General features: G+C 51.8%; 1 protein-coding gene across 1 annotated transcript; it reads left to right on the top strand.

The window, feature by feature from the left end:
- The first annotated feature begins 12,136 nt into the window (after nucleotides 1-12,136).
- RNH1 (ribonuclease/angiogenin inhibitor 1) lies at nucleotides 12,137-23,406 on the top strand. The gene is made up of 10 exons (XM_086472231.1): nucleotides 12,137-12,166; nucleotides 13,445-13,550; nucleotides 15,167-15,337; nucleotides 17,101-17,271; nucleotides 17,937-18,107; nucleotides 18,951-19,121; nucleotides 19,621-19,791; nucleotides 20,685-20,855; nucleotides 22,070-22,240; nucleotides 22,632-23,406. The coding sequence occupies exons 2-10, from the start codon at nucleotides 13,465-13,467 to the stop codon at nucleotides 22,717-22,719; spliced, it is 1,371 nt and encodes a 456-aa protein (XP_086328357.1). The 5' UTR covers nucleotides 12,137-12,166; nucleotides 13,445-13,464; the 3' UTR covers nucleotides 22,720-23,406.
- Nucleotides 23,407-25,051: the final 1,645 nt, after the last annotated feature.

Here is a 25,051-nt window from a genome sequence, read left to right as displayed (position 1 = left end):
GGTGGCTTTTCCAAGTGATTCTTTGGCACAAATACCCATGAATTCTTATGGGTAGTCTCATGGAGACTAGAGCAAGATGTCTCCACCGGCAGTGGACATCTACCAGTCCTTTTCCAGAAAATGGCAAGGGAAACATGCAAACTGAAGTTTGAAAAGCAGATGAGTGTATGGTTGTTGGGGTGTTTTTAGCTTGAAAATTTCATCCTTGCCTTTTAAAGCTGATTTACATTCAGGCTTCTGAGTCCCAGGCAAACTCATAAAATAACCAGCTGTTGCCACAATGGCCTTCAAAGATTCAACAAACGATTTGAGTCTTCCCGTGCAGTGGATTTAACAGGAAAGTGAAATCCATCGCGGTCTCCTATTTCCTCCGCTGCTACACAGCTGGCGTGAAGAGACTGTACTGTGAAATACACTTGTGTCCATGGCCTGGTCCTCTCCTTTCCCCTCTAGCTTCGGCCTCATCTCAACCCTCAACCCGTGCAATATCTTGGTGACCAGGGGCAACCTCGGGATCACGGAAAACTGAAGGAGGCCCGTAAGTCTGGTCAAACTGATGCTGCATCGCCCTCTGCAGACCAGCAGGCAACCACGGGTTGAGGCAGAAGATGCAGAAGAAAAGCAGGGTTGGGTGAAAAACTCCCCTTTTTCTGCAGGTCGATGGAGTGCGGTGGTTGATGAACACGACTGGAAAGCCCTGTTTTCTTGGGGCCCCATTTTCACTGAACCCGCAGCAAAAGACTTTATACGCAGGGATAAAATATGACACATAGACTCACAGCAGTATTTCATTATGATTCCCACACCCTGAAAGAATAAACCAGCGTGAAAGAGAGACCAGCTTTTCTTTTACCAGAACAAGATGACCACATCAGAACAGCTAAAAATTCCTCCCTAACGACTTTCTTGTGGGAATCTATAACGAGCTGCCACAGTATGGACCATCCATATGTGTGCGTGCACACGTCCATGTCAGGCTGAGAATTTGCCTGTATTTGCCGAGGAGCCCAAAGCTCGCTCAGCCACCTCGCATGTTACCAGCATCTGTTTGTTGTCCTCCCTGGTTTTTTGCTCCCAAGGCCTCAGCCAAGCCACAGTGTTGGGTTCTCCACTCTGGCTCTGCAAACCTTTTTGCTCCCCAGTGTTTCATCAGCCCGATGGCTCTTCAGGAACAACCCAAGTTTTGCATTTCCTCCCCCTACGAAGCCTTGCTTCAAGTCACACACAAGCTCGAGGAGCAAATGGCTTCCAGCAATGGATCGAGTAGGAGCTGAAACAAGGCTCTTGGTGCAACAAATGGAGCTGGGCACGAGCTTACGGCTTGCTGCTTTGATCACTGTGCCTGAATTCATGTAATGAATTTGCTGGTAGTCATCGCATGGTCAAGTTAGCAAAATGTCTGCCACTACCCTGAAAATTTTATTGTCTTTAATTGCCATTAAATATATGCACAAAGGCATCAGAGAGGACAGGACGGGAAACTGCTAGAGAGGGAAAAGGCAAAGCTTTCAGCTCATGCTAACGAGCTTGATTTAAGGATCATTTTGTAAGTGTGCTCTAGGGTTATGTGTGTAAATCTAGTTTTAAAATGAAGTCTTCATTGCAGAGACACATCCCAGCTTCCCCAGATCCCAGGCCTCACTGGGTCCATGCCAGCCATGCCCACATGGCAGGGCAAAGCGGGCAGCACCCTACTCTCCCTCCCTGCTCCGAAGGCCAAAGGAGGGGAAGGCCCTAAGAAAAGGGAAGATAAATTTGAGTGACCTCAAAAAAGGACATGGGGAAATGGTGACAAAGAAGATGGAAACACAGGGCAGATGTCACCATCAGACTCCTCAGGGAGTCAGACCTGAGTCTGTGCAAACTCCCAAACCAATTGGGAGTCTTCCACACCGGGAGTCTTCCGCCATTTCTGTGGAAGGACATTACGCACACGCGTCTCACCAGTGTTTGCTGTTGGCCTTCTGAGCCTCATTTTGCATAGCTTCCTCTGGACTGGTGTGTATCTCGGCAAGTAGGACAGCCTGGTCCTGCTTGCTGGGGAAAGGGCAATAGATTTTTCCTAAGATGCTTTTTGTTGTCCCCACAGTGAGGGCAGCTGAAAGGACAATGGGCAGACAGAAGCTGACAACATCTCGGCGTGCCTACCCGGCTCGTAAATCTAGTTTATCACCAGCACAGTCCAGTATGTAGCGGGTGCTTTGTCCAGGGCAGGAGGTCTAGAGAATGTCCACGTGACATAAACTACTCCGAAACCTCTAACAAACACTGGACTTTGTCCTTTGGAGACTCCTGATGGTGGCGGAGCAGGAACCAGGCACAGCAGGGTGCCGGCAGTGGCCGGATAGGAAATGTCGCCTTTGCTGTCTGGCTGAATGACAGGCATCTGATTTCAAATTACCTGGTGGACCAGGGGATGGTGTCCTGGGTTACAGTGTAAAATGTGCCAAAAGAAAAAAAATATATTCTATTACCATCTTCAGGAGCTGTTGAGACCAGGTGGGGCGGTGCTCCCTGCCTCCCCCCCTCTGGACTATCTCCTGTCAATGGGCACAACAATGCCTTATCGCCTGAGCCATCGGTAACTCGCTCCTGGGCTATCTCCTGTTAATGGCCCATCAAGGAACTGCCTCACGACTCCCCATCCCATTGTGAGATACTCCGCCCGGGGAGGGGGGGGGAAGGAGCCAAGCAGTCCATGCCAAATAAAAACGGAGATTTTGAACACGCTAGCCGCCTTTCTTCCACTGGATTCCCAGAGGAGCTTTTCCCCCCACCTGAGTTCCAGAGGACGAGAGCTACCTGCCGACCACTGGACCTTCGGAGGAAGACCAGACTCTTTTACCTGATTGCTGCTTCCACAGAACTACACCCATCACTTCAGGAGGACTGCAGCCAGCATCTTATCGGACTGCTACTGCCACCCTAACAGGGTGTCAGGTTGTATTCCTGACTCTGTCAGTGTAAACCAGTGGGTTGTTTGTTTTTTCCCTGCCTTGTGTTATATATATATATATATTAGTAAAGAACTGTTATTCCTATTCCCCATATCTTTGCCTGAAGGCCCGTTAATTTCAAAATTATAATAGTTTGGAGGGAAGGGGGTTGCACTCTCCATTTCAAGGGAGGCTCCTGCCTTCCTCCACAGACACCTGTCTTTTTCAAACCAAGACAGATTTTGGCGCCCAACGTGGGGCTCGAGGGCATCGAGAGATAAAAGGAATAACGGTTCTTGTGCGTTGGATATAGATTCCTTGTTAAGTGGCATCATGTGGGCTAGCTTATCCCGATTCGTGTGGCATGTGGTGGTGGCTGTATTTCTCCCATTTGCAGGCCCTTATCTAAACATGGGTCCTATAACTAAGGCTACCGTGACTATTATCCAGTTTGTTTTATGGATTAATAAGATGAGGAATTCATGGCTTATTAACTTCCTCTGGAAGGCGGGCACATGGATTCGGAGCTATCAAACACTAAATGTATGCTTTTGGGGTTACTTTAATAATGGTACCTACTGTGAGGAAATGACACCGGGAGAAACTTTCTCCCAACCCCTAACCCAGCTCTTTGGGTCTACTCCACCAGTTTTCGAAGGATTCAGAGCTTTCCTAAGTGCTAATGATATCATACAGTGGCTGGTGTTGCTGATAATCCTGTTTTATTCAGTATTCAGAGATCAGGGGAGATTGGCTTGGATAACTACCCTGACTAGGAATGCTGCTCCAGAATCTGACCCTGCCTCACAGCTCACATCAGAAATGAACCACTCGGATTGGGTGAAGGAGATACGTGAGATGGGCCAGATGCTGAAGGAGTGCATTCTCTCAGCTGCTGGGAATCCCTCCTCCTGCCTTGAAGAGGGAGAGTCTAATGGTGCAGCAGTAGAACCCACAGACGTTACAACCATCCAGGTTCCAGCTGAAACGCAAGGGCAGTCAGAGCCAGCAGCAGTCGCCCCTGTGGAAACGAGGAAATCTAAGATGAAATCAGACCACTCAGTTAAGAAAGGAGGGCCCTCAGAACCTGCAGGCGAGCCAGTGGTTGAGATAATCACAGAGTCCCTGACGTACGACAGTCTCCGTAATCTGCACAAAGACATCGTACGGCGGGGGCGTGAGGCTTTTACAACCTGGTTACTTCGGGTCTGGGATCTTATGGGTACGGGTGTGCAACTGGATGGCAGTGAGGCAAGGAATTTGGGACCCTTGACTCAGGACTCAGGTGTCAATCTGGTATTTGTAAGGGAGCCAGGGACCCTTTCCCTCTGGGAGCGGCTTTTAATGAGTGTGAGAGAGAGGTTTGTCCACAGAGAGAGAATGCAGGAGCACCATCATAGAATGCGCTGGAAGACCCTTGAGGAAGGGATCCAGCAGCTGAGAGAAGTGGCAGTATTGGAGGTACTCTTTGGGAGGGATGGACAGCATGGTAATGACCCTGACAAAGTCAGGTGCACAGGGCAAATGTTGTGGAATCTGGCAACTCTAGGGCCATCCGAATACTCCACCTTCATTGCAATGATTAATGCAGATAACGACCGAGAGACAGTGGGTTCTGTCACGAGCAAGCTTAGAAATTTTGAAAGCATGATCAATGGCCCAATGCAGGCTAACGTTTCTGCTGTGATTAAGAGCCTACAAGAGGAGATGAGGGAAATAAAGCAGGAGGTGAGGAGGAGCAGTTCCCATTTGGCACCGGTACAAGTCACAGGCCCCAAAGTCGGAGCCCAACGTCCCCCAGCTAGAGGGAGAGGGTACACCCCACGAGCTGAGCTATGGTACTTCCTGCGCGACCATGGGGAAGACATGGGAAGGTGGGATGGGAAACCCACTTCTGTCCTGGCAGCACGGGTGCGTCAACTCAAGGAGGGAAACACTAACCGGGGGAGTAACACTAAAGTGAAGGTAGCCTCAACCTCCCAGGACCGAGCTGCCAGATATTACAGAAGGGAGGATGATCTGACAGATCCCCTTGAAGGAACCTCTAGTATGTATGTCCAGGAAGGGAATGGTAACCAGTGCTAGAGGGGCCCTGCCTCTAGCCAGGGAGAGGCACGGGAAAACCGGATATTTTGGACGGTGTGGATCCGATGGCCTGGCACGTCAGAGCCACAAAAATACAAAGCGTTAGTTGATACTGGTGCGCAGTGTACCCTAATGCCATCGGGACATGTGGGGGCAGAACCTGTTTCCATTGCCGGGGTAACGGGGGGATCGCAGCAATTGACTCTGTTGGAAGCCGAGGTGAGCCTTACTGGGAAGGAGTGGCAGAAACATCCGATTGTGACTGGCCCAGAGGCCCCGTGTATTCTGGGCATAGACTTCCTCCGGAATGGCTATTACAAGGACCCAAAAGGTCTCAGGTGGGCATTTGGGATAGCTGCTGTGGAGGCAGAGAGCATTAGGCAATTGAACACCTTGCCCGGACTATCAGAAAACCCATCTGCAGTAGGACTCTTGAAGGTGGAAGAGCAACAAGTGCCAATTGCCACCTCGACAGTGCACCGCCGGCAGTATCGGACGAATCGAGATGCCGTGATCCCCATCCACAAAATGATCCGCGAGCTGGAGAGTCAAGGGGTGGTCAGCAAGACCCACTCACCCTTCAACAGCCCCATTTGGCCTGTGCGCAAGTCTGACGGAGAATGGAGATTGACTGTGGACTATCGTGGCTTGAATGAAGTGACTCCACCGTTGAGCGCTGCCGTGCCGGACATGCTGGAACTCCAGTACGAGCTGGAGTCCAAGGCAGCAAAGTGGTATGCCACTATTGACATTGCCAATGCTTTTTTCTCCATTCCTCTGGCAGCAGAATGTAGGCCTCAGTTTGCCTTCACCTGGAGGGGCGTACAGTACACCTGGAACCGACTGCCCCAGGGGTGGAAGCACAGTCCCACCATCTGCCATGGACTGATCCAGGCTGCACTGGAAAAGGGTGAAGCTCCGGAACATCTGCAGTACATCGATGACATCATTGTGTGGGGGAACACAGCAAAGGAAGTATTTGGGAAAGGAGAGAAGATCATCCAGATTCTCCTGGAAGCTGGTTTTGCCATCAAGAAGAGCAAAGTCAAGGGACCTGCCCGAGAGATCCAGTTCCTGGGGGTAAAGTGGCAAGACGGACGGCGTCAGATCCCCACCGAGGTCATTAATAAGATCACTGCGATGTCTCCACCAACCAGCAAGAAGGAAACACAGGCTTTCCTAGGCGCCATAGGTTTTTGGAGAATGCACATTCCTGAGTACAGCCAGATCGTGAGCCCTCTGTACCTGGTTACCCGCAAGAAGAACAATTTCCACTGGGGCCCTGAACAGCAACAAGCTTTTGCCCAAATCAAGCGGGAGATCGCTCATGCGCTAGCCCTTGGCCCAGTCAGGACGGGACCAGAGGTGAGGAACGTGCTCTACTCTGCGGCCGGGAACAATGGTTTGTCCTGGAGCCTTTGGCAGAAGGTGCCTGGAGAGACTCGTGGCCGACCACTGGGATTCTGGAGTCGAAGTTATAGAGGGTCTGAGGCCAACTACACTCCCACAGAGAAGGAAATCCTAGCAGCCTATGAAGGAGTCCAAGCTGCCTCGGAAGTGATTGGCACCGAAGCACAACTCCTCCTGGCACCCCGACTACCGGTGCTGGGGTGGATGTTTAAAGGAAAGGTTCCCTCCACCCACCACGCCACTGACGCCACATGGAGCAAATGGATTGCCCTCATCACACAGCGCGCCCGTATTGGAAACCCAAATCGCCCTGGGATTTTGGAGATAATTATGAACTGGCCGGAAGGTGAAGACTTTGGCCTCACTGACGAAGAGGAGCAGGAACAAGTGATGCGGGCTGAAGAAGCTCCACCGTACAACCAACTACCAGCAGAGGAAACACGATATGCTCTTTTCACTGACGGTTCCTGTCGCATCGTAGGGATGAACCGGAAGTGGAAAGCAGCCGTATGGAGCCCCACACGACAGGTCGCACAAGCTACTGAAGGAGAAGGTGGATCAAGTCAACTTGCTGAACTCAAAGCCGTTCAACTGGCCCTGGACATTGCTGAAAGAGAGAAGTGGCCAAAGCTCTACCTTTATACTGATTCATGGATGGTAGCCAATGCTCTGTGGGGCTGGCTGGAAAGGTGGAAAAAGGCCAACTGGCAGCGTAGGGGAAAACCAATTTGGGCTGCTGATGAGTGGAAAGATATTGCCACTCGGGTAAAGAAGCTACCTGTGAGGGTCCGTCATGTAGATGCTCATGTCCCCAGGAGTCGGGCTAACGAAGAACATCGTAACAATGAACAGGTAGATCAGGCTGCAAAAATAGAGGTGTCCCAGATAGACTTAGATTGGCAACATAAAGGAGAGTTGTTCTTAGCTCGATGGGCCCATGATGCCTCGGGCCATCAAGGCAGAGAGGCCACTTATAAATGGGCACGGGACCGAGGGGTGGATCTAACCATGAACAGTATCTCCCAGGTTATCCAAGACTGTGAGACCTGCGCTGCAATCAAGCAGGCCAAGCGGGTGAAGCCTCTGTGGTACGGTGGACGATGGTCGAAGTACAGGTATGGGGAAGCCTGGCAAATTGACTACATCACTCTTCCCCAAACCCGTCAAGGCAAGCGCTACGTGCTGACCATGGTGGAAGCAACCACTGGGTGGCTGGAGACCTACCCTGTGCCTCATGCTACTGCCCGGAACACCATCTTGGGCCTGGAAAAGCAAGTTCTTTGGAGACATGGCACCCCTGAGAGAATCGAGTCAGACAACGGGACACATTTCAAGAACAGCCTCATAAGCACTTGGGCCAGAGAACATGGAATCGAATGGATATATCATATCCCTTATCATGCACCAGCTGCCGGGAAAGTTGAACGGTGCAACGGGCTACTTAAGACTACCCTAAAAGCACTTGGAGGGGGGACTTTCAAAAATTGGGAACTGAACTTAGCAAAGGCCACCTGGATGGTCAATACCCGAGGGTCCATCAATCGAGCTGGTCCCGCCCAGTCTGGACCCTTGCACACAGTGGACGGAGATAAAGTCCCTGTGGTACACACGAGAGGTATGTTAGGAAAGACTGTTTGGATTAATCCCACATCAGGCAAAGGCACACCCCTCCGTGGGGTTGTTTTTGCTCAAGGACCTGGTTACACTTGGTGGGTAATGCAGAAAAATGGGGAAACCCGTTGTGTACCACAAGGAGACCTAATTTTAAGTGAGAACTCTGTGTAAGGTTTCATTGTGTATATATGTATATATGTATCTGTAAGGGGGCATTGGGTTGGGTATGGTGTAGATGGTAATAGAATAAGGGGTGGATTATGTCCTGGGTTACAGTGTAAAATGTGCCAAAAGAAAAAAAATATATTCTATTACCATCTTCAGGAGCTGTTGAGACCAGGTGGGGCGGTGCTCCCTGCCTCCCCCCCTCTGGACTATCTCCTGTCAATGGGCACAACAATGCCTTATCGCCTGAGCCATCGGTAACTCGCTCCTGGGCTATCTCCTGTTAATGGCCCATCAAGGAACTGCCTCACGACTCCCCATCCCATTGTGAGATACTCCGCCCGGGGAGGGGGGGGGAAGGAGCCAAGCAGTCCATGCCAAATAAAAACGGAGATTTTGAACACGCTAGCCGCCTTTCTTCCACTGGATTCCCAGAGGAGCTTTTCCCCCCACCTGAGTTCCAGAGGACGAGAGCTACCTGCCGACCACTGGACCTTCGGAGGAAGACCAGACTCTTTTACCTGATTGCTGCTTCCACGGAACTACACCCATCACTTCAGGAGGACTGCAGCCAGCATCTTATCGGACTGCTACTGCCACCCTAACAGGGTGTCAGGTTGTATTCCTGACTCTGTCAGTGTAAACCAGTGGGTTGTTTGTTTTTTCCCTGCCTTGTGTTATATATATATATATATTAGTAAAGAACTGTTATTCCTATTCCCCATATCTTTGCCTGAAGGCCCGTTAATTTCAAAATTATAATAGTTTGGAGGGAAGGGGGTTGCACTCTCCATTTCAAGGGAGGCTCCTGCCTTCCTCCACAGACACCTGTCTTTTTCAAACCAAGACAGATGGCAAATGTCTTGCCAGCATTCACTTGCTTCCTAACACTAGTGGTCTTCCCAAGAGCAAGAAGGGCAGAGACATCCTTCACCGGTGGCAGCACCCCCACCCATCCGCCTGCCAGGGAGCGTCCTGGCAAGCAACGAAGCCAGAAGCTTGTGCCGTTCCCAAGCTGGGATTTAGCAGGTTTTGGGTCAGACCCAGGGGCGCAAGGACTGTTGTAGCAACCCTTTTGTGTGGATGACCCTCCTGGGAGGGGATGGGGAAGAGGTGCACCCTCTGGCATTCAGCTCTCTTCTGGGCACTAAGGAAGGTGGGTTTTCACTCTTTGAGCTCTTCTGGCAGTTGGTCCCCACCTCCTCCAGAAGAAGGACAATAAAGGCAACTGTGAGGGGAAACCTCAGCTGCAACAAAGGCTGGGCTTTGCCAGCGTCAGCAGCTGTGGAGGGAAAAACTGGGCTGGCCGTCTGCCCCTGGCTCATTTGCAGTCTGTTGAAACACTTATTAACCCTGCTGTTGAGGATGAGGGGAGAAAGTGTGTTACTTCAACCTGCAGTTAGTGTGCGATGCAGCTTGAGCCATGGAGGGGTAATCCTCGGGGAGGGGAAGGGCCAGCGGGAGTTTGGGAGGAAGAGGGGTACGACTGGGGGCCCTGCTTGCTGCCAAGAGGCAGTTTTAGGGAGGCATGACCAGGGATGTTCCCCGGGGTACCCTTCCAGGCTGCGTGAGCATCCAGCTTGCACAGGAGTAGGGGGCTGCCCATGCCCTAGCCCCTGCCAGGGGGGTTAACCCCCAGGTGAGGCAGCAGGGAGGCTGTGATGTGCTCAGCATCACTCCAGTAGTGTGCTCAGCATCACTCCCCGTCCGGGCGGGACAGGGTTTGCCTGAGGAACGGAGAAACTATTTGCAAACTCCAGCATCTCTACCCACGCTTTAGCACCATGGTGGCCTCATTTCTGGATGGATCCTTCAATGGCAACTACTCCCTTGCTCTGGGCTAAACCCTGGCAAGTGGCTGCACAATCAGGGGTAAGGAGTCAAAGCCACCTCTGTCGTCACCGGGTTTTGTGGGGTGTTTGCATCGTCGCCGAGACAGCTACCACTGGGTACGGATGCAGCTCCGTGAGCCCCTGAAGAGCTGCCCTGGGAGGAAAAAAAGCCATCATAACCCCTGAAGGGCTCTCCTCCCTCTAGCAGGCACCATGTGTACAACAGCCGAGGTTGCGTGGTAACGGCAGCAGGAAGGCGTCAGCTCGGCCCTCCTCGCTCCCCGCAGAGCGGCAAGAAGAGCGAGGTACGTATCAGCGGCGAAACTGGGCTCTTAAACTCCCTAAACTTTCCCTTCTGCTCACTGGGGAGGAGTGCGTAGCGACTTTAATGCCGTGCGTTGCAGCGGCTGCTTTGTTGGGAACGGCTAGTTGTGCTTCGCTGAGCTGTTGTGTGAGCCAGGGGGATGGGGTGTTTGTAGGAGGGACAAACTGGGGGAGATGCGATGATTTTGGAGGGGAGAAAGGGAAGCAGCTCAGTATGTTGCCTAGAAAGCTCTCTGCACTTCAAAATTTTCCTTCGCTCTGTCTTGTGATAGTCTGGACGAGATTTTACTGGGGCTAAAAGTACTGGGAAACAATAGGGAGACAGGGAGTAGCTGGCAGCTGGAGGAGGAAGCGAGCCGAGCGATGACGAACGCCTCCTGGCCCCTGCCGGCACTGGCACCCTTGCTCCCGCCGTGGGACGGGCGTGCGGGCAAGCCGCCGGTCACTGGTGGGTGCAGTGGCACAGGGAGGACGACATGGGGGAGGGCGACAGCCGTGGCAGCAGCAGAACTCCAACGAGCCCGTCCTCCATTGCTCCCACGGCTTCGTTTGCAACAGCTCAGAGGAGACGCCTTTGTGCCGGTGAGGTGCAGCTCGTCTGCTCGTCAACGTGTCACGCTAATGAGGGAGGTAGAGTACGAAAGCCGCGTCATGGGAAGGACTGGTGAAAGGGCTGGAGAGGGGGCACACCCCAGGCCCTCCACGCTGGCCCCTGCAGGCAGCTGACTGGCAAGATATGATTCAGGGAGACCACCGAGGAATGGCTGGGTTTGTTCTCAGTTCTGACCTGCCCAGGGAAGTACAAGGGGGGTCCTGTCTCCCTCGGCCAAGAGCCCCCCTGACGCCTCTCCTCTGGGTGACCTGCCTGCAGCCCCATCATGGGGCAGGTCCCAGCACGGGCAGAGGCTGCCCTCCCAGCCCCATGGGACACCTTCCCATTTATTGTTCGATCCTCTCACCCCTTGTGCCTCCCCTTGCTACAGGGACTCCCCCCTCTCCTGTCTTGTTTCCTCCATATCCCAGTGCTCCCGTGCCGGGGGGAGGGGGGGGAGACAGGGGTGGATGGGAAAAAGGGGCACCAGGGGAGGAGGGAAAGAGAGGAAAAAGAGGAGGGGAAGAAGGAAGAGTGGGGGAGAAGACATAAAGGAGGGAAGAGATAGGGAAAGAGGAGGGAAAAGGGAAAAAAAAAGAGAGCAGAAGGGTGGAAAAGGAAGAAAAGAGGGAAGGGGAAAGAAGCGAGAAGGAGGAAAGAGGGAAGTAGGAAGAGCACAGGAAAAAGAAGGAAGGAAGGGAGAAAGAGGGGAGGAAGGGAAGGGAAAGAGGGAAGGGAAGGAGGGAGAAAACAGGGAAAAGTGGGGAGAAGGGAGGGAAAAGAGGGAAGTGGGGAAAGCACAGGAAAAAGAGGGAAGGAAGAGGATAGGGAGGAAACATGAAGAAGTGGGGAGGGGGGAAAGAAGGGAGGAAAAAGAGGGGAAAGGGGAGAAGAAGGGAGGAAAAGGGGGGAGAAGAGGGAAGCAGGGAGAAGTCAGGACAAAGGAAGAAAGGGAAAGGTAAGAAGGGGGAAAGAGAGGGCAGGAGAAAAGGGAGAGAGGGGGAAGAGAAAGAAAAGGGGAGAGAAAGAGGAAAACAGGGAAGAAAAGGAAAAAAAAGGGTGAGGAAGAGGGAAGAAGCGGCCAGACCCCGCCCCGCTGCGCTCCGGGGAGGGGGCGGGGCCGAGGGCGTGGGAAGGGGCGGAGCCGGGGGCGGGGCAGGGCCGAGGGGCGGGGCGGGCGGCGGCGGCTGCGCGGTGGGGTGGCGGCGGTAGGAGCTGCGGACAGGCGCGGGGCCGCGGCGGGGCCGCGGTGGGGCGGGGGGGGCGGGTGGCGGTGCCGGGGGCGCTGGCGGGGAGAGCGGCGGCGGGAGCGGGGAGAGCGGCGGCGGGCGGCCGGGCAGGCGCGGAGCGGCGGCGGGGGTAGGGGTAGGACCGGGCCGGGGCTTGGGGACGGGGACCCCCTCAGCCTGCTGGACGGTGCAGCCCTGGGGGGCGGGAAACGGCCCTTTTTTGCTCTGAGAAGGAAAACGGGGGGAAATAGAGCGAGGGAGGTGGGGAGGCGTTTGCTGAATTCTGCCGGGGGTTCCCTTTGGGCTGCTCCGTCACTTTTTTCCACTGTTGGGGCCAGCGCTGCTTTTTACCACGTCATTTTTTTTTTTTATTTTTTTTTTTTTTTTTACTGTTCACATTCCAATGTGGTAGCTCAAGGGATTATATATATATATTTTTTTTTTTACAGTAGTCTCAGTCATGCTAGCAAGGCCAAGACACCAGGGCTGTGCTTCGCCACCTCCCAGAGTGCTGCCTTTCACGCTGCCCCTTGCAGCTCAGCTCTTGGCCTTGGCTTAGTTCTGTGCGTGCTTGTCTGGAGCTGCTCTGTAAGGGGCTGTGTTTAGGTCAGGTCAGAAAAGCAGTTTGGCTGTCCAGCAAAAGAAAAAAAAAACCTCAACTCCTGCTTACCAATTTCTCTGTATTTGGGCTCGCCTGACCAGGGCGACCTTTGGCTGTCAGGTCATGCAGGAGCCCTTCTCTCACCTGCCAGGGTTCCACCTCTTGCACACAGACACGTGGCCTGCAGGATTGTTAATCTGAGCCCAGGCACTTCTCATGCTCATCTTCTTCATTCTCTCAACAATACCCTAATTTTAAGCGTGGGTTGAGGTCCCACAATCAGTCAGGTGTTCCATGCTCAGCGGCTGCGGGGCTCAGCAGTGCAATAGTAAGAGTGCCACCAGTGCCTCTAAAAAGCTCGTTCTGGGTAAGCTCCCTTGGAGGGGGAAGGGGAGCATCTCCCTCTTGTGCAAGCAGCCTTCAGATAACAAGCTGTTGCCATATCTCTCCAAGATCCGTGTGCTTTTGCCTTGAGGAGGAGGGTCCCAGAGGCTTGTACTGGTGCTTGCAGCAAGCTGGTGTTGGGAAAACACAATCCGTCCTCTTTGCACAGTGTAACTCGTGGCTGAGAGCTGGGGGTGGTTTGAAGGGGCTTGTTATTTCTCAGTCAGTAAAACAAATAAGTTGGATTTTTAAATAATTTTTTCCATTTTCAGGTCTGATCTCAACTGTCAAAATGGAGCTTGACATCCAGTGTGAGGAGATGAGCCCATCTAGGTGGGCTGAACTTGTGTCCACAATGAAATCCTGCAAAACCATCAGGTAGTAACTAGTTCTGTATCATCTCTTCTGAGTAGGAACTGTTGTGTTTCTCTCCCGTGTTTTTCAGCTGCAGAACTGTTGACCTATGACTTGGAAATTGCACGGTAACAGGAATGATTTTACCTGGTTTTATCCAGAAAGTTAATTTAAAGGGTGGGGGGGAAACCCCACCCTCTTGCAAAGTTTTTTCAACCACAGACAAGCATCTTTTAGCATGCAGTATGCTGCCCTTGTTCTACGGTGTGCTGTAGACCTCAGCTCAGTAGTGTGGTTATCGAAACATTTGACCTCCGTTTTGGTAATCCTGCCTTCCTCTTTCTCCCTCAGGAGAGGGAAGACATCTCCCTGTGTAGGTTGCACATCTCTGGGCTGCAGGTCAGATGCTGTCAAGTAACTGTTATTTCAGTCATGCACAAGCCACGCGCCATCAGCTTTTAATCCTCGCTTGGCTTTCAAATGTACCTGCCTTGTGCGTTGAGCAAACCAGTGTGAGGGAACCATCTCCTGGAGTGTAAGTTGCAGGACAGGGTTCAGAAGAGTTGCTCCTTCCCACGCTCTTCCCCTGCTACTGGTTGGGAATTCTCACCCCGTGGACTGTCTCTGTCTTGCTTGGGCTGGAGGGGATGGCCGCATGAAGCCAGCGATGGCTTGGAGGAGGCCAGGCAGGGGGAAGGGGGCTTGCTTTTGTTTCACAGAGGAGCTTTTTGCAGGCGAGCTTTGTGGGATGCTTGTCTCCTGTGCTGCTGCAGCAGGGAGTGGTAATCAGTGTTGAACACGATCCTGTTGGGGGCCAAGTCTTCTTGCCTCAGGGAGAGAAGGAGAAGCCTCCCAGACCTCAGTTTTCGTAGTGCTGTCTAAGGGGAAGTGGCCAGGCAACTTTTGACAGTCCTGGCTGTGGCTCTGCCTGGGGCTGTGGGGTTCTACCTGACACCTTCCTTTTGCCCCATGTCTTTTCTGCCTCCCTGTACACCTCCCTGCCTGTCCTGGGCCCCTGGTTCTTGCCTTGGCACTCCTTCCAATTCCATTCCACCCCATCAACAACTAGAAAAATGCTCATGTCCAGTGGGAGAAGGCACTGCCACACTGCAAACTCCCAGTTTGTCCACTGAGAGTCATGCTGGAGAGAGACTGTGCAGACGGGCTGGTGTCACCCACGAGAGACCAGACTGCCTGTGGGTGTCTCTGGGGCTGGCTGAAGACCCAGCTTGGCTGGTCCCAGTGCAGAACCAGTCTGACAGCCTGTAAGCTGGCCTCTGGTTAGACATGGCTTCAGACACCAGGTAGTTTGTCGCTCTCAATGTTGCAATGCAGGCACATCTCCAGCTGAAGCTCTGCCAAGAGGGGGATGACTTGAGTCACGTGCCCTCTTCTGCGCAGCACAGGGGAGGTCTGTGGCTTGGTGACCTGCCACCAGCCCCTCCTGTACTGCAGCCCTGCAGAAGGGGTGCGTCTTGGCTTGGGCCACGTGTCGCCCAACAGACTGCGCACATACTTAACGGGGGCATCCCAGGGACTGCGGAGGAGTAAATCGCCCACTTTGCTTTCACAGGGAATGCCCCATCCAGGGAGAATAGAGCAACCCAGGGGGCTAAAGTGCTCCTTCTCTCCTCTTTCAGGCTGGATGACTGCAATCTCTCCAGCAGTAACTGTGAGGATCTCTCCTCCATCATCCATACGAATCCTGCCCTCACGGAGCTGAAGCTGAACAACAACGAACTGGGAGATGCAGGCATTGAACACCTGTGTAGAGGCTTGCTGATGCCAAGCTGTAGCCTACAGAAGTTATGGTAAAACCCAGTTAATTGTCTTGCTCTAACAGGCTTGCAGTCTGCTGCTGGTGAAATCATGAGGCAAGCTAGTATGTGATAGTAGTAAGAGCCGATGCACCTCAGCAGTTGCTTAGGTCAGATGGTTGGAAAACCCCACAAGTTTTTATCTAAGTGGTATATTTATTGGAAGACTTCTGATCATCAGTCAGTCTTCCTTTGTCTTCCAGCACCGAGGGAAGGACAGGTAGGGTTTTCCCTGTGAAACAAAGGCTTTCTGAAGACTTTCTTTGGAAAAGGTAGCAGATGTTGCCCCAGCCTAGGCAGCTGGATTATCTGTTTAGGCCGGTTTAAACAAAAGGGCGACCACAGAGGGCCCCACTCTGCCGTCAGCATGTACCTGACTTTTTCCCAAATGCATTTTTCGGAGGGTTCTTCTGCCAGTTGTGAGCACAGCATTTAGCATCTGGTCCAGTTTGCTCGCTCCTTTCTCTAGGAGCCAAGCAAAAGGGTGTTCTCATGAGCCTTGGCGTTTTAGGAGCTGTCTGTCTTTCTGCGCGTTACCAGACTGGCTCTGCCTCAGGCCTTGTTTTCTCAGTTGGGCAGGACCACCTTAGTTCAAGACAGCGCGTTTTGCAGAGGCACCAGCACCCTGTTATAGCATCAGGGGGCTTCACTCAGCAACCACGGTGCAGGAGCTCTAGTCAAAGCCAGCGGCTGCTGCCCCTGCTCCTCAGTGACCCTCAAAGAGATGCTGCCTTCTCTCTCCGGCATCTTTTCTGAAGGTCCTCTGGCTCCTGAGGTGGGTCTAGGACCTTCATGACACTACCTTTTGAAAGTCATTTGCCTTTTAGATCAGTATGCCTGCTTCAGAGTCCCTACGCCCCCTGCAATGAGGACTCACTGACAAATAGAGGGAAAGTTGACTGTGAAGCTAATCAAACTGCAACTTTCTGACGGGCCTTCAAGGAATAACTGTGATACTCTCTACTGGAAGACTAACACTAGTAATTCTTCAGAGTCTGAGCTAAGCTTCAGAATTCTCCAGATGCTCCAAGTTAACAGCCTGGATTAGGCTGTTTCAGTTCTGTAGAAACAAAATTATCCACTTTTGAGGTTCAAGTAAGGTGCCTTAGGGAATGAAAGAGCAACCAAACCCAACTAAAATGTAGTACCACCAGGCACAACACCCCTCCATTGCCAGGAAGTCTTGTCTGATAACCCTAACCATCCCATAGCGATACTAGCATGGTTTCTGTGCTACTTCTCCTAGCCTGAGTGCTGAAGGATCAGCTTCATAGATCCTGTTGTAGTATAACATTAAACTTCAAAATTATATCCAGGGATATAAGCCAAGTTGGATGAGATTTTTACTTTTAGCTATTCCAGATCACATTTCCAGAGGGGGCAAGAAATCGTAAGATACCATTGCTTTGTCTCTGGGATAAGTCTTGTGATGATTAAAACACTTCTATAAAGCAGCTGCGGTGTTCCTTAACGTCAGGTGGCTCCTTCTTCTGCTAGAAGTGTTTGTGAGCGATTACATTGAAGGAAGCATGGGAGCTGTTGTTTGTGCTACAGCTGTGATAGGAGCTGATAAAATGTTTTGGCACACCTGTAAAATAGCAGCACTAGCCTGGACATACTGCTGTGTAGAGGATTACGCAGTGTCGGTGCCACGGTGTCATTTCCAAGCTCCTGCCTCAGCAGATGCACCTCTCTGAGAAGAGCCTCTGTAATGCTGGGGCTGCCTGTCCCTCACCCTGGTGGTCTTTCTCCTCCAGGCTGCAGAACTGCAATCTGACGAGTGCCAGCTGTGAGACTCTCCGCTCCGTCCTCAGTGCACAGCCATCCCTGACGGAGCTGCATGTCGGTGACAACAAACTGGGAACTGCTGGAGTGAAGGTGCTGTGTCAAGGGATGATGAACCCCAACTGTAAGCTGCAGAAGCTGCAGTAAGTAGGCACTGGGCTTTTCTGGTCATCAGGTGGGTCATGCTTGTCTTTCCCTTGAGGCAAGCAGGAGTTTTGTCACCAGATGTGGATTTCTTCCTGTTTTACCTGAAATTGTCTCATGCTTATTCATGCTAGTAAGTCTCATGGGTTTGTGAGTGGGTGTCTGTTCCCATAGGCTTTGTTTAGCCCTCCTGGCAGTGGTGGCTGTTAATGCAGGACCTCTCAGACATCCAGGGAAAGTCTGATTCTGCTGCCCTTGGTTCTTGTTTTATGGCTGAGCAGGACCCAGGTCCATTGGCAGTCCCCAGCTCCTCCTGGGAAGGCTCGGTGGTGAAGCTGTGTGATGTGTTGCAATGCAAAACTCACGCTGTGTGTTCTAAGGCAGCCTGTGCATTGGTTTAACAGAGGACTAGTGTAAAACTGGGGTGGGTAATTAGTCTTGCTGCGGTCCCCTAGGGTCTAGCTTAAGAATTTACACTTCCTGAAATGAGCAGGGAGATGCTGTTAAAACCTCTTATGATTATCTGCGTTGCCTGGTCTCAACTCATTGTTGGCATGTTTTCTGCCCTGGATGATAATACACGCTTTGCCCAGCCAATGTCTTGCAGGTAGCAGGACGTGGTGAAGGTGGTTGTTTTTCCCCTGGACTTCTTTCCTTCTTGCAGGCTGGAGTATTGCGAGCTCACAGCTGATATTGTGGAAGCTCTCAATGCTGCTCTGCAAAGCAAGCCCACCCTGAAGGAGCTCAGCCTGAGTAACAACACGCTGGGAGATACAGCTGTGAAGCAGCTGTGCCGGGGACTGGTGGAGGCAAGCTGCAACCTAGAGTTACTACAGTAAGGAAGAGCTGGTCATCTCTAACTGCAACTAGTCCTGCTGCTAGTTGTACCATCTATAAGGCAGGAAAACTGATTCTCAGGAATGCTTGAAGTTTAGGACATATTTTTTGCTGGCTCAGATTTCTGTAACTGGAAACTGCAAGAAAATGTCTGGGGCTCTCAGGTTTGGGGGTTTTGGTCTTTTATGTGGCCTGTGATACTGAGCTCACTCTTACTCCTGCTGGTACAGCGTAAGCACGTATCCCAAGTTAAACCTGCAATTACGAAGTGTGGCTGCTCGCCAGTATCTCAGAGCAGAGGAGCAATCCCCTCAGTAGCACCAGGTCTTACCCCTGAATTACCAGCAGCTGAGTATATTCATATCCCTCCTTTACTTCAAAGTGGAGATGCTGGATTTGGCCTCGTATCGGGGGTAAAGCCCCTGAAGGGATTTAGGGGAGAGGCACGATTCGTTTTTTCTTGCCCCTGTGCTTCAGCAGGGGTTGGCTGCCAGGGTCTTGCTGTGTGGTACAGCCAAAAGTCCCTCCGGAAGAGGACAGTCGATATAAAGGGGGAGTTTGGCAAAACTGATCCTTGTGATAAGGGATGTGAGCAGGTGGGTCAGAGTAAAAGTGCCCTGCAGTCATGTGGCGTGCAGGAGTGGTGCGTTGCCTCACCCAGAGCCCATCCAGGATACCTGTATCATCTCTGAGCCTTGCAGGGTCTAGCAATGCCCAGCTGAGCTGCACTGGTTTGCAGCAGGGCACCAGCCCATAGACCCTTCTCAGTCTGAACTGGGGGTGTTGGGGTGTATCTGCCACAGCGGGACTGGAGCAACTCCAACTGTGCTTTTTTCGGCAGCCTGGAGAACTGTGGCATAACCAGCGATAGCTGTCGGGAGATCAGTGCTGTTCTCAGTAGCAAGTCGTCGCTGGTAGATCTCTCCGTTGGGGATAACAAGATCGGGGACTCCGGTCTGGCTCTGCTGTGCCAAGGGCTGATGCATCCTAACTGCAAAATCCAGAAGCTCTGGTAAGGGTAGGCAGAGGTTACTTAAATCCCTCCTGGAGCCCCTGAGCTACCTACCTTGTGCTGCTGCTTTGCTCCTCAGCGGGAAGTTTCTCTGTTACACCCCCTAGTGAAACGAGAACGTCTCTGCTGCAGATTAGGTACTTCTCAGAACTCGGTGGAGGACACCACGGCCGAGCAGGACCGCCCTGAACCGGCGTGGATCAGATTCTGGGGAGAGAGAGTGAATGGGAATCTCTGATGGCATTGTCTCAGCTTCCCGTTGAGTTATCTATCTGCCTGAACTGCATGTTCCTATTTCTTTTTTGTGCTACAAATAGAGCTTTTGGTGCAGTAGATGGAAAGTGAGGAGAAAGCTGTGTGGTGTGATGTATGAATGGCTTTTGTAAAGGATAGAAGAAAATGAGATGATGTAACTAGAAATTCAGAATGCTAAAATAGGATTGTGTTTTCTAATTTAAGTCATTGTTGGCGGAAAATAATATTTTGTTCTTCCCTGCAGGTTATGGGACTGTGATCTCACAACTGCTAGCTGTAAAGATCTCTCCAGACTCATCAGCACAAAAGAGACCCTCACAGAGATAAGTCTGATAGACAATAACCTGAGAGACTCAGGGATGGAAATGCTGTGTCAAGCACTCAAGGATCCCAAATCTAAACTCCAGGAGCTATGGTGAGCTGCTGTCAAGTTTCACATGTCCACAGCCTTCCTTGGAGACCTCACTGAAGGAAGATGTAGGTGAAGTAATGCCCACCAGATAGATCCTCAGTTGCAATGGTTCCACGAACAACTCGTGCCGGCTGTTACTTAAAGGGTTTAGGCTTACAGAGCTAAAGGGATTTGTATTTCTGAACTCGTAGACACTTTGAAGATGTGCCCCATAGTTATCCTATTATAAGCAACAGGAGCCCAAGCATCACCTGCAGAGCTTCTGTCTAATGTATTTTATCATGCAACAAATGGCAGCTAAGAGGCTTTTGAAGTTTGAAAGGCCTCACATAGCAGTGAAATGAGTGCTGTGATAGGTATCTCAGGTTTCCCACAGGATCCAAGCTCTGTCATTGACGAGCCAAAAGAATGACATAAACCATGCTCAGCATCCTCTCTGCTGACAGCATTAACTTTTAGGCTGGGATGGTCTGGTTCTCGCCCATAGAACTTGAACAAGCATCACTCGGACTTTCCTACATGGCAAGTTCAGCTCCTGCCCCCAGCTGGGTTCTTCCCTGCCCTGGGAGTTGATGAGGTGTCTCGGGAGTGCCCGGTGGATCTGAGAGTGACGGTGAGAGCAGCACGCTTTGTCTCTGGTCATTCCTGTGCTTGACGGGCAGGTGCCTTTCCTAGGTGCACACTCTGAGGCAGACATCCCAAATAGAAAGAGTGGGAGGTGCTACTGAGGAAGGATTGAGCAGACAGGGCGTTGAGAGGAGAACAGTGGTTGTGGGAAGGCTTTGGTTCCTCTGGTCCCACTCTCTGGGCTCCTGTGAAGCAAATGTGAAGAGGTGAACAGTGCCTGATACTCTCTAGATCCCCCACCTGGATCTCATGTCACTTTTGCCTTGCAGGATTAGGGAGTGTGGGCTCACGACTGCTTGCTGCAAGGCTGTCAGCTCGACTTTGAGTGTGAACAAGCACTTGAAAGTACTGTACATAGGCGAGAACAAGTTGGGAGATGCAGGTGTTGAAGTCATATGTGAAGGGCTGCTGCACCCCAACTGCAACATTCAGTCCCTATGGTAAGGTGCACCCTCGGAAGTTTCTTCTGTCTTGCTGTGTTACCCTTGCACGAATGGCATTCAGAGAGCGGAAGATAGCGTTAGATGGTAGGGTGGTATTTTTTTGCTCACGTGAAACAATTCACGCCACAAAGTGATATTTAACTAGTCCACTAGCAAGTAAATGGAAGCCACAAGTGCTTCCATGTATCCTGTCACTCATGGTCTCTCACAAGGCTGTCTTCTCGTGACAGTGCGTTCATAGCCGTCCATGGGCACTCTCCCAGGTGCAGAACTGAAAGTTCATGATGCAGCATACCTTCAGTATCTAAAGCAAAGTGTGGGGAGGCTGGAGGGCTCTTGCCTTGTGCTGCGAGCTGCTCACTGTAGAGCTTCTTGTGCCCTTCTCTGAACTCGCCCACAGGGCCTGTCTCAGGTGGGACCCTGAGATGGAGGAACTGCTGGTCCAGGTTTGGCGTGTTAGTTCTCAAGCCTGCCTGAATTTGCTAGTTGCCTCCTGCTCTCTGTAGTCTCTGTGGGTGCTGGCACAATCAGGAGGCCAGCTGGAGCATCACCTCCAGCCCTATGGTGGGACTCGCCTTCCCCGTCTGCCTGTTCCCTTCCCAGGTGGGCACTGAGCTCTGGACTGGTGTGGCTGCGGCCTGTGTGATGCTCAGGGCGCTGTGCTTGCCTCCTCCTTGCCATCGGAGAGAAGCCGGAGCTGTGCTCCGATGCCCAAGACTCACAGTGAGTGAGTTAAGCAGATGAGTCATGCGAGACATCAGTGAGACTTGACGTCTCTGCCCAGAAAGATATGTTTGCTGACCAGTTAAAGCTACTTGGCTCCCAGCTGAGAGGCCTCAGTTACCCTTTTTAGAGAGGTGGTCGCAAGTTTCAAGTAATAAACTTCAGAGATGATTTATGATCAGTTTAATCCAAAGAGAAGATTATGCATGACGTTGTAAGTTGGGTATATCTTCTTAGGGTTCCTTCTCCCCCTGTAGCCATACACTGTTAATCTTCCGGGAGGACTTTCAGGTGTTCAGCAGTCACCATGTGGACAGCTGTCTCGGTGGGAAGACCAGGGACCAGCCCCTGCTGACGTCTCGGAGATGGCAGCCTAATGGGGATCTCTGATCTATGCCAGGGATGTCCGTGCCTGCTGCCCGGGTGCGGGCTGGTGGGCTGGTCTCTGGAGCCATCGCTGACTGCACTGGCCTCTCTCTCCTCCCCAGGCTGGGTAACTGCAATCTCACGGCAGCCTGCTGTGCGACCCTCGCCACTGTCATGACTACCAACCCGTGCCTTACCGAGCTGGACCTGAGCTACAACCATCTGGGAGATGAAGGCATCAGGAAGCTCTGTGAAGCCTTGAGGAACCCCAGCTGCCACATGAAGCATTTAATGTGAGGGGTGTTTGTGGTCCTGCTTGCGTTGCCCCTGGCAGGTTGTGAGCTCCAGCGAGTGAGGGGGCTGCGGGGAGAGTGCCGGGAGCGCTGGCTCTCTGGGAGTTGCACCCGAGGGGGGTCAAATGCCATCTGCATGCTGCAAAACGCTCCTTGTCCCTTCCAAGTGATGTGACCGCAGTGTCTTGATCTGCTTTGGTCCGTGGGGCCCAAGGACCAGGAGAAGGTGGTCCTGGGGAGGGAGTTGTAAGGCATGTTTCTGGCTGTTGGGTCAGACTGTCGAACCTAGACAGGGCCTTTCGTGTTGTGTGGTCTTCCCATGGTGGCCTTCTGTGCTTTCCTTCACGGGAGGATGCTCACTAAACCAGCTTGCCTTTTTGTTTGTGTGTAGTTTGTACGACATTTACTGGAGTTCTGAAGTGGATGATGAACTGAGAGCCCTGGAAGAGTCCAAGCCTGAAGTGAAGATCATTTCATGAGTAGTGACTGCCTGCAGAGCAATGTCAAAGCGACCTCCTCTTCTTAATCTGAACTTTTTCATACCTAAAGCTAATTAACTGAATAGAGCATTTGCTTCTACCAAAAACGCTTGTGGCTTCCCTGCGTGGGTGTCCAGGGAGCTGATCAGCCTTCTGTGCATCTCTGGATGTACTAACTCCGAGGCTCGTGAAAGCGTTGTGCATTTTCACTGCAGCATTACTGTCCTTGAAATAAACAGTTACTGGGAGTCTTCTAGAAGTGGGTCTCCAGCCTTTAGGAGCTATTTAATCCTATAATCCCTCCTAACGTGTTAGGCTTTAAAGAGAGCCCCTTTCCAAGGGCGGGAGGAGAACTACCTACTGTAGTGGTGCTTTTGCCAGGTCTCTGGGGAAGGCTTTCCAAAAAACTGAATGTTTTTTAATCTAAAGTGGAGCTCTCCCCTGCCTTTCGCTAGAAGAGTTCTTGGAGAAGCAGCGGTGGCCAAGGCACTAGAGAAGAAAGAAAGGAGCAGCTCTTCAGCTGCGTAACTTCAAAATTGGCATCCCTTGAAAAGTGATTTTTCTACAAACAAAAGATTCTGTGTGCATTTCAGCTAGTATGGGAAACAATCAAAGGGTTTGATATGTTTGCTCTGGCAAAAGTGGTTCTACAGGAACTTTATTAAAGTCTGTTTGCAAATAATTAAATGCTTCATTTTTCTACTTAGAAAAATAAGATATAGCTATATATTTCTCCTTTTAAGACCAATCCACCGCTTCTGAACTACAATACTACTACTACTACCTTGTTTTACAGGTTTGCTTTTTCTAAGTTCCTAGCTGAAGCATATCAGGAGAAGATCTTAGTCAAGGCCTTAGCAGCAAGCCTAGAAGATGTTCCCCTGGTTTCAGGAGACACTAACTGGGTTTTCTTGCCCAGTCAGAGTTTTAATAAGCCTCATTCCAAGGGAAAATGCAGCTGTCGCACACCTAAAACGTGGAAGAACAAATGTAGCTTTACAAATGTAGGAGGCAAACCTGGTGTTGAGCTGGGGTGGCCTTGCAGGAGGAATGCTGAAAAAATCCCTTTTCCCCAACATCTCTCTTCCTAGAGCAGTCAGCTGCTGTTCCTTTCGCTGGCAGATCACCCAGGTTAAAGGTGTCCTCCAGGCTTTGGCTTGCAATGCTGACACGTTCATCCCGTAGAGGCTGTAACTGGCTTTTCTTTGACTTAAGGAAAGCTTTGACCTAAGGAAAGCTTTGACCTAAGCGTAGTTTCTACAGTAGCCTTCACAAATCTCAAATGTGCCTGGGAAGCAGCTTACTTGTGTCTTCAGGCAGGTGTGAAGGATAGGATTTGTTTATTCCTCGGTGCACGTCTCTCTCAAGGCTGCCCAAAATGCTTCAAGGGCTGTTTGGTCTTTTCCGTTGAGGGCAGAAGCAGTTCTTGTGTTCAGAAACCTGCCCATCCTGAAGGGCTCTTAAGTAGGCTTTGTACATTCAAGATCTCTCTGGACTTGGCATGCATGGGCTCATTTCAAGCTGGGGGAGAAGACAGGGCTGAAGAGGGCGAGAGCACATGCAGGGGGAGCAACAATAATCGGGCACCTGGCTGGGTCTAAAGATGGCACTCTGAAAAAATTAAGCCAATATTAATTCTAAGTGGATTTCTGAGAGTACCTGGTGTGGTGGATAGAGGAGGATGTCCAAGAGGGAAGCGGAGGTGCTCCTGGGCCACTCCCAAAGCGGGTGGTGCTCAGGCAGGTTGAAGGTGAAAGAGTTTGCAGGCAAATCTCCCCTTGGCTCCATCATAGTTGGCAGGATAGGCTGAGGACTGGGTCAACCCAAGTCGGACCTGGCCCAAACTGCTAACTAGCCCCTGCGCTTCGGCGGGTCATGCTCCTTGCAGCAGCCCTGTGCTGGCTACCCAGGGGGTGGCACTCTCCCCTCGCACTGTGGCGCGGGACACCGCTGCTGCTGGCCTCTGCTGCAGGAGTCGAGCCTGCCACCGTGGTCCCGCTGCGGGTGTTCAGCCTCCAACGATGTGCTTCTACCTGGGGCCAAACCCCATGCTGGTTCCTCGGGTGGTTTTGTGTTCCCTGCAAAAAAGCAAGCAGGGTTTGGAAAGGTCTCTGCAGCGCACGCAGCTTCTCCAGTTGCCAGCTTCTGCAAGAAAGACCGCAGGAGCTGTGTTTTGGCATCTTGGTGAGCTTGGAGCATCCCGGGCCAGGCCAGCCCAGCAGAGCTCTGCGGGGTCGCCCAGGATGGGGAGGAACCTGGGCACTCAGACCATGGGCTGTGCTTTAGGGCAACGTGAAGGCTTGTGCTTGGCTCTCAAAGCCAGATATAAATC

Source organism: Leptosomus discolor, chromosome 12, assembly GCF_034619465.1.
Source record: "Leptosomus discolor isolate bLepDis1 chromosome 12, bLepDis1.hap2, whole genome shotgun sequence".
In the NCBI taxonomy this organism is placed as follows: Eukaryota; Metazoa; Chordata; class Aves; order Leptosomiformes; family Leptosomidae; genus Leptosomus; species Leptosomus discolor.
The sequence above is the reverse complement of the archived record's forward strand: the minus strand, read 5'-3'. Positions and strand labels throughout refer to the sequence as shown.

Bases quoted from the DNA above. Each gene is read 5' to 3' on its own strand.
- RNH1 (XM_086472231.1), top strand. From the start codon at position 13,465: ATGGAGCTTGACATCCAGTGTGAGGAGATGAGCCCATCTAGGTGGGCT. The intron at 19,122-19,620 runs GTAAGGGTAGGC...TCTTCCCTGCAG, and splicing joins TGCAAAATCCAGAAGCTCTG to GTTATGGGACTGTGATCTCA. The intron at 19,792-20,684 runs GTGAGCTGCTGT...TTTGCCTTGCAG, and splicing joins TCTAAACTCCAGGAGCTATG to GATTAGGGAGTGTGGGCTCA.